Genomic DNA, 15609 nt, shown 5'->3' on the forward strand with positions numbered 1-15609 from the left:
TTCAGTAAGGAAAACTCTCTTAGAAAACTAATCTAGGCTTTGATATTAGAAGAATTAGGGTTTTTATTGCTGAGAACAAGAAGAGAACTCAATAATTGTATTCAATAATCGATGCCTTACAATGGAGAAGTCCTTCCCCCTTTATACATATTCATGAATCGTACAATATATTAACTTTCCTTATCAGACGAACTGAAATAAGAAAAGTTACTCTATCTCTTAGATCGGCCGCCGGGCGAAGTGGAAGTCGGTTCTTCATTCTCGAGGCTGGACTTCTTCTATCCGAAGTGGGCTAAAATGATCTAACTGAGCACTTAACCGGATCCCCAGTTAAATAACCAAATTGTCTTTCTCGTTTAGTTTGGTATGTAGGGGGTGCTAAATCCCGCACCAATATTGGATATGCACCTATACTTCATTGCAAAGAGTACTTGCATTGTGGATAAATTTAAATTTCAACGATCACTTTGATTTCACGATATTTTTGAAATATTTGCATGAACCGGAAGGACATCCCCAATCCAAAGAGAAGCAAGTCTCTCTATCGATGTTAATTATCATGAAGAATCATTCAACGCAAACCAAAAAAAAATCCAGTTTCTATCTAAACATACGGGGATATATATATTGATCGGGCTAATTATGCTTATCTCAGCAGTTTTGTTTCTTGATTCCTCACCAACTTTGGCTTTTTATATAGGATTCTTTGAAGTTGGGAATGTTTTAAGATGTGGATTCTTTCTAGCAAGGAAAATTGAAACAAATACATATGAAACCATTAAATTCAAAGTGGACAAAAGAAAAAAAAAAAGCTCAATTACATGTTAATGGTTTAGCATGATCTTATTGAATTTACTATGAAGGTTGATCATCGAAGCCTAATTAAATATATAGACTTCGTTTTATATAAAGAAAAGACTTAACTTTCTCGTTAACCTTCATAATGATGATGAGTTCTCACACTTTTACGATGGTTTTTAACTTTATATGCACATTGACCACATTACTTGATTCTTCGACGTCGTTGAAATTACGATTTATTATAATTAAGCCAAATATGAGATACCAAATTTTACATTAGTTTTCTTTCTTTTCTTTCTTTTTTTTTTTTTTTTTTTCGACAATTAAACTATGTATTAACATAGATTTAGATTACATTGTTTTATGATATTACATACAAATTTTGATTTTTGTACTCTAGCACTCTTAGCTAGATTGTCAGCTACAACATTTAGATTACGAGGAATCTTAACAAAAGCAATATTTTCATAGGATTGGGCAATGTTCTTAATATCCTGCTGTTGGGTAGCTATAGGAGAGTGCTTACTCTGATGATAATACCAGTATAGATCTGTCCCATCTTCTTGTACAAAATTTCTGCATCACCACAAAATGTAACTTTACTGTATCCCAACCTGCTAACGTGAAGAACCTCCATTCTTAAAGTTTCAGCTTCCACTTCGATGGGAGAATTACTTGGAGCAATGGATGCCATACCCCGAAAAATAAACTGTGCATTTTTATTATATAAGACCCAGCCAATTCCAGCACATTCAACTGAAGAGCTCCATGATCCATCAACAAAGCAACAATGATCTTTCATTTGCTGTATGATGGAACTACTAGAAGTTGCTTGTGGTATGGATTGATGACTCCTACATTGCATTCCTTGGGAATTCTGTAGCTCCGGATTATTGGAAGTTGAGCTTTGTTTCCACTGCTAAAAATCGATTAGAGCCTTATTAATAGTACCAGGAATGGACCATATTTTACTAGCGAAGAGAAGATCATTCCTCATTTTCCAGATACGCCAACCAATGAAAGGGAAAAAACTTGCATCCTTTATCTGGTTGTTATTGTGGCTCAACAGCATTTCCATGTTTTATTCTACTGAGTTTGGAGAAAAGAGATAACCTGGAGTATGCGAATGATTTATGGCAAGATTCCAGATCTCTTTACTGATTCTACAATGGAAAATGAGATGATTGACAGTTTCTGAATCTTCACCACATCTCTGACATGTATCATCTGTCAATACCCTTTTCTTCTTCAGATTTGCTGCAATTGGCAAAGCATTATGAAGAACTTTCCACCAAAAATGTTTAAGCTTAGGAGGCAATTTATAGGACCATAGCTTAGCAAAAAGCGCGTTAGAATGAACAGCATTATTATGATTCGAAGAATTGTTGTGAGAAAGCTTACATTGGAGGTGATATCCGGACTTAACTGAGTATTGCCCCTCCTTTGTATGGATCCAAGTGATTACATCACTTGCTCCTGTTATAGATGGCTGGAGTTTTGTAATAAATGGGATATCTTGAGGATCAATGATGCTCTGCAGTGTGTCTTCTTTCCATCTACCCTGCATTAACAGATCACTAACTTTTAATTGTGGGTAGATATGTATTCCTGGGCCTCTAGCTGGTCTCAGAGGATCTAAAGGAAGCCACTGATCATGCCAAACATTAATTTTTTTACCATTACCCACCATATATTTAACTCCCTGAGAAAGTAGTTCAATACCTTGGGATATGCTTTTCCAAGCGTAACTTGAATTTGGCCTGAATGTGGAGTTTAACAGATCAGTATTTGGAAAGTATTTAGCTTTGAAGACTCTAGCCATAAGGGAAGATGGTTGTTGAAGGATCCTCCAGCCCTGTTTTGCTAAGAGAGCCAGATTGAAGTTTTTCAGGTTTCTGATCGCAAGTCCTCCTAACTTTATTGGATCAGTGATCTTATTCCATGCTACCCACGTGATCTTGTGTCTTTCCTTAGAACTTGACCACCAAAATTGTCTCATAGCACAAGTGATTTGATTGATGATTTTGGTAGGTAGGAGGAAACAAGACATACTATAAGAGGGGATCGCCATAACAACCGCTTTAAGAAGCACCTCTTTCCTTGCAGGAGAGAGAAGCTTTGTATACCAGTTTGTCATTTTTTGGTCTACTCTCTGTGCTAGATAAGAGAATGCATTAGCTTTGTTCCTTCCAATAAATTCAGGCAATCCTAGATATCTGCCAAAACCCTGAGTTTTTTGGATTCTCATTATACTACTAATTTCCTTCCTTTTATCTGAATCCAAACCTTTACCAAAAGTAATAGCAGATTTTTGAAAATTGACACTCTGACCTGAAGCTTTCTCATATTGTTGCAGAATATGGATCATGACTGCACATTCCTCCGTAGTAGCTTTGCAAAAAAGCAATGAGTCATCTGCAAACAACAAATGCGAGACTGCAGGTCCGTTTCTGCTTACCTTAAAGCCATGGAGTCTTTTTGATCGAATGTTTTCCTGAATCAAAGAAGACAAAGCTTATGTACATAGCAGGTAGAGATATGGAGATATAGGGTCACCTTGGCGAATACCTCGATGGGGCTTAATTTTTCCAACAGGTTTGCCATTGATGAGTATAGAATAAGAAATTGTGGTGATGCACTTCATGATCCACCTACACCCTAGCTCAGAGAAACCCATCTGCTTCATGACTGCTTCAATAAAAGACCATTCAACCTTATCAAACGCTTTACTGATATCCAGTTTTAGAGTAATATAAGGTTGAACAAGCTTTTTTGTATTAAGAGAATGAATTAGCTCATGGGCAATGAGAATATTATATGTGATCATTCTCCCTGGGATAAAAGCAGATTGGTTTGTAGATATGATATTATCTAACCAAGGTTTTAGCCTCTCTGCTAGTACTTTTGACAAGACTTTGTAAGCTACATTAGCAAGACTGATTGGCCTATAATCTTTAACCTCATTAGGTTGTCCCACCTTCGGTATCAAACAGATGTGTGTCTTATTTATTTCCGGATCTAAACTGCATTCATCAAAAAAAGTTTTAGCAAAATTATACACACTTGTTTGAATTGTGGACCAATGATCTTGATAGAATCCTGGATTGAATCCATCTGGTCCTGATGCTTTCTCCCGTGCCATACTATTGACAGCCTTAAAGAGCTCCTCCTCTGTAATTGGTTTAGTGAGATCTCTATTCATTTCAGTAGATACTCGAGGTTTGATATTCCGCACAACAGATTCAATTCAATATGGCTCTTATTCTTACTCGAAACAAACAGAGACTCGAAATATTCTATGATTGTTTTACTGATACCTTCCTCAGAGGACCATACTTTGCCTTGTGCATCAGTAATTGCATTGATTCTGTTGTAGCATCGTCTTTGGTTAGTTTTTGCATGAAAGAAATGCGTATTACGGTCCCCTGCTTGTAACCATTGGATCCTGCTTTTCGTTTTCCAAAATTCCTCCTCCATCCTGTATTCGTTTGCTAAAGCCAACTTTAGCTGACCGATTTGATTAAAATCAAGAGGGGTAGAATTATACTCTTTTTGTAACTAAAGCTTGAGATCCTGAATTTTCTTCATTGAGTTGTTACTGTTCTTCGTTTTCCATCTTGAAAGGCATGATCGGCATTTCTTGAGAGCTTTATGGAATTGATACCCTGGAAGAAAATAGCAGTCAGAATTCCAGGTTTTATTAATTTCTTGCTTGATCTCCTTATTAAAACGCCATCTGTTATCATATCTGAAAAGTGGACATCCTTTCCTCATCTTATCACCTGTGTGGATTAATAGTGGGCGGTGATCAGAACCTATCCACTCCAGCAGTTGCACATATGCTGATAAAAAGAAATCTTGCCAATCGGCTATAGCTACTGCTCTATCAATTCTTGATCTAATTGAGTAGGAGTATCTATTACCACACCAAGTGAATTTTCCCCCCATCACTTTTAAATCATGAAGACCACAAGAATTTAGCATTCTGCGGAAGGCTTTTAAAGAGTTTTCAGTACGTACAAGCCCTCCTAATTTCTCCTCATTGCTCTTAATTTCATTAAAATCCCCCAGAACTAAATGCGGCTTGCTTCTATACATTCGTGCTTCTGCCCACAAAGTCATTTTGTCCCACATACTAGTCCTATGATTTATATCCGGGTCCCCATATACATAAGTAAGACAAAAGGTTGGTGAAACCGGTTCTGAAATGTACATATCAGTATAATTTAAGGTAGGAGTATCAACAAAATCCACCTGCACCGTATCATTCCAAAAGATAGCTAAACCACCACTAAGACCATTTGAAGGGAGAATAAAGCTATTTGTAAAACCAAGTTCTTTACCTAAAGTATTCACAAACTTAACACCGTTTTTTGTTTCTATGAGGAACAAGATATCAGGTCTAGAAGACTTCCTGATATCTTTTAAATAAGGAATTGTCAGAGGGTTCCTCTTTAGCCCCTGACAATTCCAATGCAGTATCCTCATTTTGGCTGGGGTGGTTTCGGGGTATCCACCCTCCCCTGAAGTTTGAATGCTCCCATGAATTTCGGTTTTGAAATTGAAGCTTGGTCTTCTTCTAGAATATCTTCTCCCTTTCTCTTTTGACCTTGATCTGTATTAATGATGGCTTCTCCTACTTCTTCATTGGCAAGTGGGACATGACGTAGAGCAGCACTTAGGGGTTCTACTTCTCTTTGGACAACAAAATCCTCTGGTAGCAGAGGTTGAGTGATTAACGAGGCTTCCTTGATGAGAGTTTCGGATATCGTCGTCTTGGTCAGCATCAGTGTCAATATCCTTCTTTCTCTCCTCAGCTGGTAGCCTAGATGTTGCACCATACTCTTTGATAGTAAAAGGTATGAATTATGGGGTTACAGACATATCATCATCTTCCCATCGTCTATTAGTAATCTGATGCCTAATAGATCTATTAGCTTGAGATATGGAATCAGTGTTTTCACTCATAGTTTCATCCTCATTATGAGCTTCCGGATGCATAGGTTCTAAAGCTTGACGAATTGCTTCATCATCAATTTGTGGAATTGGCATTGCATACTCACATACTGTCTGATCATGCCTTAAGGATCCACAGCGAAAGCAAAACTTTTTAAGCTTCAGAAAGATGAATCTTATCATGACTGGCGGTCTGCTGGGATCAAACTCAATATACCTTACAAAGATTAGACAATCATTGATGTTTATCTTGACATGAGCCAACACTTCTCCATTAGAATCATCAGTAGCTTCATGAAATCGGACCTCATCAATATGACCAAGAACTCCTCCAACTTCACGAACCACAGCATCAGATCGAAAATCTTCTGGGATATTAAGAATTTTGACCCAAAAGGAGTTTTCCGTTAAAAAGTTTGGTAGATATCTTCTTGTCCAACGGTCAATTGTTACCATCCAGAGATTATAGTGTCAGGGACCATTCTCGAGAACTGTCATCAGGTGGTGTTCCGCTTGAAAGAAGAATTGAACTGTCCCATCATTGTTTATCCTACTTGTTACACGATTTTGTAAATTCCAGGCCTTTGGAAGAGCTCCCTTTATTCCAATCAGCTTTTGATGCTGAGGATTTAAACACTTAACAATTAAATTCAGTCGATTACTGGCTTCACGATCTCTGATTGCTTGAACAGACATCCGCAAAAGGGTTTTTTCTGAGTCTAGAGTGAGATTTTAAAAATTTTTCCATAAGTCCTTCGCCATCTTTCAGATTTGAAACGAGGATAACAGAATTTATTTTATGATGACCAGCAAGACTACCGGAAACTAGTATCCACAGTAGAACAGAAAGATTATACCGGAAAATTGAGTCGGTAAAAGTCGGTGGAAACATTAGTTTTCTTTCTATTTAAAATAGTTTTAAAGGTCAAAAAAAAAATTGATTATACTATTTACGCAAATAAAAAAAAAACATAAAATCAAAATTAACCTGCACGTAGCACAAGAAAAAAAAAATAGAAAAGCGCACCAGAGCACCGCCCCACCTTCCTCTCTAGAAGAACCTCTCCCATCCTTTTCACTTTTTCAGTTTCACTCTCATTCCCTTCAATTAAAGAAAACCCTAATTCTCACAATCAACAATTTCAACACAAAAAAAAAACAATGGCAGCCGCCGCACCACCACCACCACCAACGGCAGCACCAGAACCAACCAACATGGTACCACTAAAGTCCCCAATCGGCCACCCAGTCTTCTCCCGTATCCGCCTCGCGACACCATCAGACGTCCCATTCATCCACAAACTAATCCACCAAATGGCCGTCTTCGAACGCCTCACTCATCTCTTCGCCGCCACCGAGTCAGGTCTCGCTTCCACTCTCTTCAACTCTCGTCCTTTTCAATCATTCACAGTCTTCCTCTTAGAGGTCTCTCGTTCTCCATTCACCGCCACCGCCGCTGCTTCTCCGTCGTCATCTCCCGATTTCACTCCGTTTCTCAAAACTCATAGCCTCGATCTCCCGATTGAGGATCCGGAGAGCTACAATTTCTCGCCGGATATGTTGAACGACGTCGTCGTTGCTGGGTTTGTTCTGTTTTTTCCAAACTACTCGAGTTTTTTGTCGAAACCTGGTTTTTACATTGAGGATATATTCGTGAGGGAGCCGTATAGGAGGAAAGGGTTTGGGAGTATGTTGTTGAGTGCTGTGGCGAAACAAGCTGTGAAGATGGGTTATGGTAGAGTTGAATGGGTTGTTCTTGATTGGAATGTGAATGCTATCAAGTTTTATGAGCAGATGGGTGCTGAGATTTTGCAGGAGTGGAGAGTCTGTAGGCTTACTGGTGATGCTCTCGAAGCTTTTGATAAGGTTAACATCTAGAGATTGATGTTTTTGGTGCTGGAGAGTGCTGAGAGTTAACCAAATCTATTAGATCACTTCCTTTTGCTTTTCAAGCTTTAATGTTTGCTCTTTGTTTGTTTCCTCTTGTTCTTGCTGTTATGGAAGTGTTGGCATTGATGATGATGATGATGATGATGATGATGTATCTCTCTACTTACTTACTTGATACTCAATGAGAAAAACTCTTGTGGAATGTATGAAATGTTTTCAAGTTCTTAGTAGAGTTATGTAATTCTGTTTTCTAGTCATGGTTGCTTGTTACGGATATGAAAAATTGGAGAATTATCATAGCGAATCGAGAAGATATAGAAGTGGAAAACGGATAAATTGGTCCGTTTGGTCATAACCATAGTTCACAGAAACAAGATTGGAGTGATAGACGAATGTTACTTTTCTCATTATTGTATAGATGTGTGATAGTTTACCTGGCTTAGCCGGCTGTTCCCTTTGACGCCAACATAGCTGAGTTGGTTGAGGAACGAATCCTGGTCGAATTAGAGTAGAAGCCGAGGGTGACCAAAGTCGTTCACACATCTATGACAATGCTAAGCATTTGAAGAAGTGTCCAGCTTTTAGCCATGATACGATTCCACTTGAAGGGGCATACACAATGTTTATCCATCAAAAGTCAGATAGATTAGACAAAACAAATCTTGAAAGATTATTTTACATGAGAATTCAATTCTGGTGAAGTATTTGGATGGAAAGTGATTTTACTAGTTGAACAATGCAATAATTGCCAAGAATCTCGCCACAGTCATCTTCAAGTATAAGGACTTCGATGGAACTGAGCAAAAAAATGGTCATTTTCGCTTAGTGCTGTTGTGGATGCCCTTATAAATATTAAATCTAGTGATGTATGAAAAATGGTCGAACTTATTAAAAAAAAAAAAGCAGGAAATTGTCATTTTAACAAAAATTAGTTGATTGGATACACGTTTTTACTGTTATAGAGAATGGAATGTTAAGAGTAGTTTTGAAGTTAAATTGAAATTTCAAATGGAACAAATGAACCACATTCAACTAGGACATGTACGTAGACTATGAAGACAACCTGATTTGCTCTGCGTAGAAAATGGCAGCCGCTGCACCTGCACCACCACCAACGGCAGAACCACTGAACCAGAATCAAACATGGTCAAAACGGGTCTCTATAAGTTGATTGCGAGGTACGACTCGTAAGATGGATGGTTGCAACTATATGAGACGAGCTTTCTTGCGTAAGTTTCAATATACTTGGTTCACTCGGTTTAGTTGCATCAATTTGTGTTCAGTTCGAATTTTGGTTTATCCGGTATCAGATAATTTTTTTTTGTTCTAATTATTAAAAAACTTGGTTCAATTTCGGTTTAACTAACCCGATTACATTATATGCTTGTCCGGAAAATAAATCCATTGGATATTGGGCTTGAACCCTCTAAGCAAACTTTACGAGCGTGTACCACACAACTTGTCACGCGGGCGCGTGTACCTCACAGCCAAACACTATAGTGAAGTTTCTACGTGGGCCAAGCTGGCCCCAAACTGCTGCAAATTCTTGAATATCACATAATTCCTTACATTTATAAATATTTTATCTTAAAAACAAAACACATTTTTATAAATAGGTCTCTCTATAGCATTTTCAATTGATCTTTAAACTCCTTTTGACAATTAATTGCCAAATTGCTGAGGCATCCTCTATCTTTAAATACAAATATTAAAATCTAAACTACATGCTTATATTATTAGATTATCAAACATAAAATAAACTAGAGACATAATAACATAAAAAAGAATTTAAAAAAAAAAACTTATCAAGAGACTTTTGGTTTAATAATTTAACAAGTTGATTAAGCATTTTTAAGAGAATTTTATTTTTTTCTAAGAGTTTTTTTAGTAAAAGTCTTAAGATTCTTATTCTCAATTTAAACTAGCTCACTACTATCCCGCATGGAAAAACTTTTTTTTCAGAGTTTCATAAACCCTATCAATTCTCATATAGTATTGCAGATAAAGGTTGTTGAATAAACTAAAAATTATTAGAATAAAAATATGATTATAATTTTGTAGTCCATAAAAAAATATGATTTTAGGATTCAAATTGTGAACTACATATTAGATAAGATGAAGTTGATTACCATGAATGATATATCATATACATATGTTCTAAAACGTGTAAATTCGGAGCATATGATTTTTAAAAGGGGATATTGTCGTAAATACCACTAAAATATGTTTTTATTCCAAAAATATCACAATTTAGTTTTTTTCCAAAAAATACCACTAAAATGTAATTTTTTCCAAAAATACCACATAATTGAATTAAATTTCTAATACTAAAAACTAATTCCTAAATTCTAAATACTAAACCTTACCCCTAAAAACTATACCCTAAAACTAAATGTGTCAACCCAAACCAAAAAATAAAAATCTACATCCTTAAAAATCAATTTTTTGGGTTTGTGGTAATTTTGGAAAAAAAAATTGTGATAATTTTGAAAAAAAAAACTAAAAATGGTATTTTTAGAAAAAAAACCTTTTTAGTGGTATTTGAAGGAATTTCTCTTTTAAAAATGATTTAAACTCAAAATAATACATCATGTACATGTTCATACGCATTGATTAAATTTACATGTGTTATGTGATCAATCATTTTTTTCTCACATATCCACTTGTTGATGCCCATATCAGAAAGATTCGCCACAAAAAATTCTCGTTTTATATTAATTAACCAGCACATTATTTAATGTCAAGTTGTGATGAATGTTTAGGAGATTTTAAGTGGTGTTTAAATTATAGTTTTGAGAAAACTTTGTGAAATAAAATTCAAAAACTTATTAAAGTGGAATTTTGGATTTTGTTAAGAAATTAGCAAAGAAATTGATTTTAAAAAGTTAACAAAACAATTTTTCATGATATGATATCCATTTATTTCAATATCTTAAATGGCTATTATAAAATATATATTTAGAAAAGTTAAACCAAAAAAAACATTTGAAAAACTACAACCATTCGAAGCTTTTCGACATTTGTGTAACATAAAGAACAAAATATCATATTTGAAGGAGACGATATTATAACATATATATATATATATATAGACTTTTAAGTGAGTTAGAAAATTTGTACATGAAATCACAAACACTCCAAAATCTAGTTGTCCCCCTAGATTTTAAAAACATCACTTTGATTGGTATTATTTCACACTTGCAAGTTCGAAGATCGGTAAGTGGAAATGAAGAATTTTAGAAGAATAGTCAAGGCCAATCGAAGAAAGAGAAACAAATCATATAGAAGAATGAGCAGTTTTGCCTTCAATACCATTTTAGTCAATGAGAAATTGAGAAGTAAATAATCTCATTTTCATTAATTGACAAACCTGAAGCCTTAACCCAAATGTAAAAAGGGAATTAGACTAGTATTTTTTTGCTAAACCAGTTCTACTTACACATAAACCTAGACGTAAAAGTGGACAGATACCTATATTAAAACAGGATGCGGTTCAAACTTCCCTTTCATGCATCTCCGTTAAGCCCCTCTAGTTTAATACAAAGTCCATCTTTGATTTTTGTTTCAATTTCCAACATAACCTTTACATGTGTATTATGATAATATTACTTACTAGCTAGGATTTACACCCAGAGCCATATCCATTCGTTAACAATTAAAACTATAATTGATACTAAAGAATTAAACCAAGATAAAGAATTAAAGTACCAATTGATACTACTTTTATTTCCTTTCCCTTTTATCTTGAACAAAATTGTAGTGTTTTGTCGTGATTACATGAATCCAAAGTTGGAAGAGAAATAATTGATTTCGTTGTCGAGAAATCTGGACTACGAGTTTTAACATCTTCAATTACAGCCATATATAGAACGCACTTATTAATGTCGGCTACCCATTTTGCGCTAACGACAATACTATCAAAGTAGTTACGTGTACCGTCTAGAGTCTTCTATGAGGTGAAACAACGACATGGGTGTCCATTTTTTTCCATACTCATTTAAATTTCTTGGCTTTTTTGTTGGGTAACAAGATGTCTTTTTTCCACGATATAACGACATGTGATTCACGTTTCTTCAATCCCATGTCTTTTCATCGACATAAAAAAATTTGTGATGGTATTATCGAAATAATTCATCAATTTCTTCTTAAATTAATATTGGATTCATATATATATACACCAAGTGAAACGAAGATTGGATCATGTAAACGGTATAGATGACCGCGCGTCTTTATGTTGCATGTCGTGTGTTGTTTCAAATCGCAGAAGAGCCAACTTGTGTTTAAAACTGATTGCCATATTAGAAAAGGCTTACAGGAGGATATCTTCGTGATTATTTAATGCGTTAATCCGAAGCCTTTTCTCCACAACTTGTGTTCAAAACTGATTGCCATATTAGAGCAGTTTCTACATCGAGGATATCTTCGCGAGAGAGCCTTACAGGAGAAAAGGCTTCGGAAAAATGCTACTAACCGCTGTGGCCAAGCAAGCGGTGAAGTTGGGTATGGGAAGAGTGGAGTGGATTGTGATTGACTGGAATGTGAATGCTATCAACTTCTATGAGCAGATGGGTGCTATAGTTTTTAAGGAATGGAGACTTTGTAGGCTTACTGGCGATGCACTTCAAGCTATTGACAAGCTAAGCATCTAGAATTTGGTTTTGCTGCTGAGTACTCGACCCATCCATCGATCACTTCCTTTAAACTTTGTATGTCTCACTTGTTTTTCTTTTGTTGAATAATAATTAAGTACATCGCAAGATTTTTAAGTAGAGATGGTTAATGTAACTGTGATTCCTGTTATGTTACTTTGATTTACATTATCTGTTGTATTTTCCGGATTTGAATAAAAGGATAAGCCATGTTCAAAATAAAGTTTGAAGATTTTTTTTTTTTTTTTGAAACGAACCTCTGTTTGACTGTTCCACAGTTCCACTCACATGTTATAATTTAGGTCCTAGTAAAATTTGTCGTGATCCTAAAAGTAATAATTTGAAGACATGATACAATTCCACTTCAATATATTATATATCGTTCAACAAAATTACAATATCGTAATAGAATTAAGAAAAAAAGAAATCTCAATTGATGAGTACATGATAATTAAATTACGGTAATTAAGGAATAAGATAGAAAGTAAAATTTATTAGTTGACGAGGCGACAATTCTTGCGAATCTCACCACCTTGATCTCCACGTGTAAGAACTTTGATGGAACTCATCTTGATCATGGACCGACCAAACTGAGCAAGAAAAGTGCCAGAGTTTTGGAAAATACTTGCAATGTGAGCAGCGGAGGGATCAGTCAACAAGGCGGCGTCGGAGGTGAAGAGTCCTTTGTGTCGTAGGAGAGAGACAAAGTAGCCACTGTCAAAAGAGAGAGGTCCGGTAGGGTCCATTCCGACCACGGCTGAAGAGTTGAGTCTTAGAGATTTGTCGGAGCATTTGGATTTGAGGAAGGATGCGTAGTTAGGGTCCAGGGATGGATCTGTATCCCCTTTTCCGGTGAAGTTCAAGAGCCTCCGACCAAACACACCGCAACGTGCTGTTCCTATCGTGTGTGCTCCTGTTTCATACAATTTCGTTTCTTTTAAGTATAAAATCGAAAAATTAGCAATTAAATTAGTTGATTAATGAGAAATTAATTGAATTTAAAATAATTTTTACATATATGATGTTCGAATTATGTATATATATTTTTCGTATATAGAAATATACTATTTCTTGAAGATTGGAAGGATTAAATTTGTAGCATCCCGTACACTTCGTAACATGGACATGCACGTGCTCTGATATTCCCGCGATTTTCTTATAATTATTCCCAATTTCATAAGGTCGTTATTATTATTTTACTTGCTTCTTATTATATCAGTAACGTATATGTGATGGTTTATGCTAAACCTGATAAAGCGACGAGGTCAACGACGTCCAAATCGCTCTCGGCAAAGAGTTTCTGTAGAGTGGTGAAGTTTGACCCTCCAGAAGGTAAATCTCTGGCTGCCTCCGTTGCTAATGAAACTCTTCCATCAACACGTCCAGTAAAGACATTCCATAGCGGCCGTTGAAACTACAACATATCAAATTCCGGATTTAGCATTTTTTCGAAAATTCATAGATTTCTCTCAAAATCCAAAATAATCCGACTTCCTGTAAAAACAGGATTGTTTATCTTACAATCACAAACATAGAAACGAAGCGAATGATAATCGATTCTTGGTTTCATTATTTGATTGATTAGTAATCATGAAATGTTTTTTAGACGAGTTTGTTGATATATATTACTTCATACGAGACGGCATCTCGGGCGGCTAAGGTGAGAATGTCGGCGCAAGAGACGGTTTCAGGGCATTTCTTTTCGAGAATAGATTTAATCTCATCGATGATTTCAAACCCGGATAGCGACAGGTTAGGTCTCGCTTCCTTCTCGGACGCCGCATTTTCAGCGACTCGATCTAAAAGGAGTGACGCGTCGCACCCCTATATATCATCAGTCCACATTAGACTTATGATCTTTACAAGAAAGATATTCTCTATTTATAAAGAATTAAAAATATATATGCATATCATACCCTAACAAAGCAGTCATGGTAATGAACCCTCAGTAACTTGGGAGCCAAGCTAGGGTTTGCTGCGACTTTCTTGGACACAATCTCTTTCACGATATCCTCGGCTTGAGGACAGGACTTGTGATAGAAGTTCATCTTCAGCTTACCTTCCCATCTTCCTCTTCTCATCTTATGGCCATTGTTATTGAATCTCTTACCATCAACACCAAGTAACATAACCAAAAACAAAACAAGTGGAAATAGGATCCGAAACTCAACACCCTTAGCCATGATTCGACTTTATAGTTTTGATGTTTGCTTTGAAGTATTTGTTTGTTCTTTTTGTATTTGAGGAATGCACTTGGCAGAGTTGCTTTATATAGAAACTGATGCTTGAATCTTGATACCCCATATGCCCGTTGAATTTTTAATATTCTTTTAGCAATTGAATAACTACTGAAATAATAATATATATCTGGGTGGCCAAGCAAAGTTCCCTGTATGTGTTGTGAAAATGAAGGATTAAATTATTAAGGTTGTAAGTCAACAGAATTAATTAGAAATAATTATAATTTCTTGCAATAATCATTTAGCTTCATTGAACCATAACGTGAACATCCATTATGCAGATATATTATAGATTTCACTGCTGTATCCATGACCAATTTACATAAATTCAGGCATTTTTAATATTTTCTTACTTCACCGTCGCAAGCGGAGCTTACTCTTCTGTCTTTTTCCAAATGAAAAATCTTTTTTCCATACGGAAATTAAACTGACGGAAGTTTCAGAACAAACAAACAAAAAGTTAGATCACATAAAGTGAAAAATGTTAAATGGAGGCAAGTACATTTACGTTGGCTCAAACGTTGAATTTGAACTGAGAGTTGAGATGGCGTCGTCACTTCGAAAGCGACCAAAATAACTGACTCCCAACTTTTGTTACCTACATTGCAGTATGTCAACTCTCATATGGGCACTATGTCATATTATTATGATCAAGTTATTGTGTGTTTGGGCTCATATGGGCCACTTTTAATTATCCTAGTGAAGGGGTCGAACCCTGATGGACACTCACACAACTAAGGCCCAACATGTCTGACTTCAGCTCATATGATGAACATTTTTTTTTTTTTCATTAAGGGGTCATATTGGATTTAATTTATAAAGAATTTTGAAGATTTTAACAAAATCATAAAAAATGAATAAGTGAAAAAAAATTTAAATTACTAGAGAGTATTCTATAGTTTTGTTGATTAGTTTTATAAAATCTTGTAAAATATTCCAAATAATCTCTTTATTTTTGTGATACTTTCCATTACTTTATTTTGTGATGAAAATGTATAAAATCATGAACCAATAACATAATAACTGAATTCATTAACAATTCTAGATATTTTGTTTTAATTGAATACAAAACT

General features: G+C 35.6%; 2 protein-coding genes across 2 annotated transcripts; one reads left to right on the forward strand and one right to left on the reverse strand.

Annotated features, from left to right (window-relative positions):
• On the forward strand, window positions 6776–7897 carry LOC104782357 (probable acetyltransferase NATA1-like). The gene has a single exon (XM_010507264.2). The coding sequence runs from the start codon at window positions 6919–6921 to the stop codon at window positions 7633–7635; it is 717 nt and encodes a 238-aa protein (XP_010505566.1). The 5' UTR covers window positions 6776–6918; the 3' UTR covers window positions 7636–7897.
• On the reverse strand, window positions 12687–14518 carry LOC104782358 (peroxidase 24). The gene is made up of 4 exons (XM_010507265.1): window positions 14213–14518; window positions 13926–14120; window positions 13545–13710; window positions 12687–13209 (listed from the first exon to the last, which is right to left on the reverse strand). Exons 1-4 carry the CDS (start codon window positions 14477–14479, stop codon window positions 12791–12793), a joined length of 1047 nt encoding a protein of 348 aa, XP_010505567.1. The 5' UTR covers window positions 14480–14518; the 3' UTR covers window positions 12687–12790.

The sequence above is a fragment of the Camelina sativa genome, chromosome 4, assembly GCF_000633955.1.
Source record: "Camelina sativa cultivar DH55 chromosome 4, Cs, whole genome shotgun sequence".
In the NCBI taxonomy this organism is placed as follows: Eukaryota; Viridiplantae; Streptophyta; class Magnoliopsida; order Brassicales; family Brassicaceae; genus Camelina; species Camelina sativa.

Excerpts from the sequence above, each read along its gene's own strand:
- LOC104782358 (XM_010507265.1), bottom strand. The coding sequence starts at position 14,479 with ATGGCTAAGGGTGTTGAGTTTCGGATCCTATTTCCACTTGTTTTGTTT. Across the intron at positions 14,121-14,212 it reads ACCATGACTGCTTTGTTAGG|GGGTGCGACGCGTCACTCCT; the intron begins GTATGATATGCA and ends GATGATATATAG. Across the intron at positions 13,711-13,925 it reads GAGATGCCGTCTCGTATGAA|TTTCAACGGCCGCTATGGAA; the intron begins GTAATATATATC and ends GATATGTTGTAG.
- LOC104782357 (XM_010507264.2), top strand. The coding sequence starts at position 6,919 with ATGGCAGCCGCCGCACCACCACCACCACCAACGGCAGCACCAGAACCA.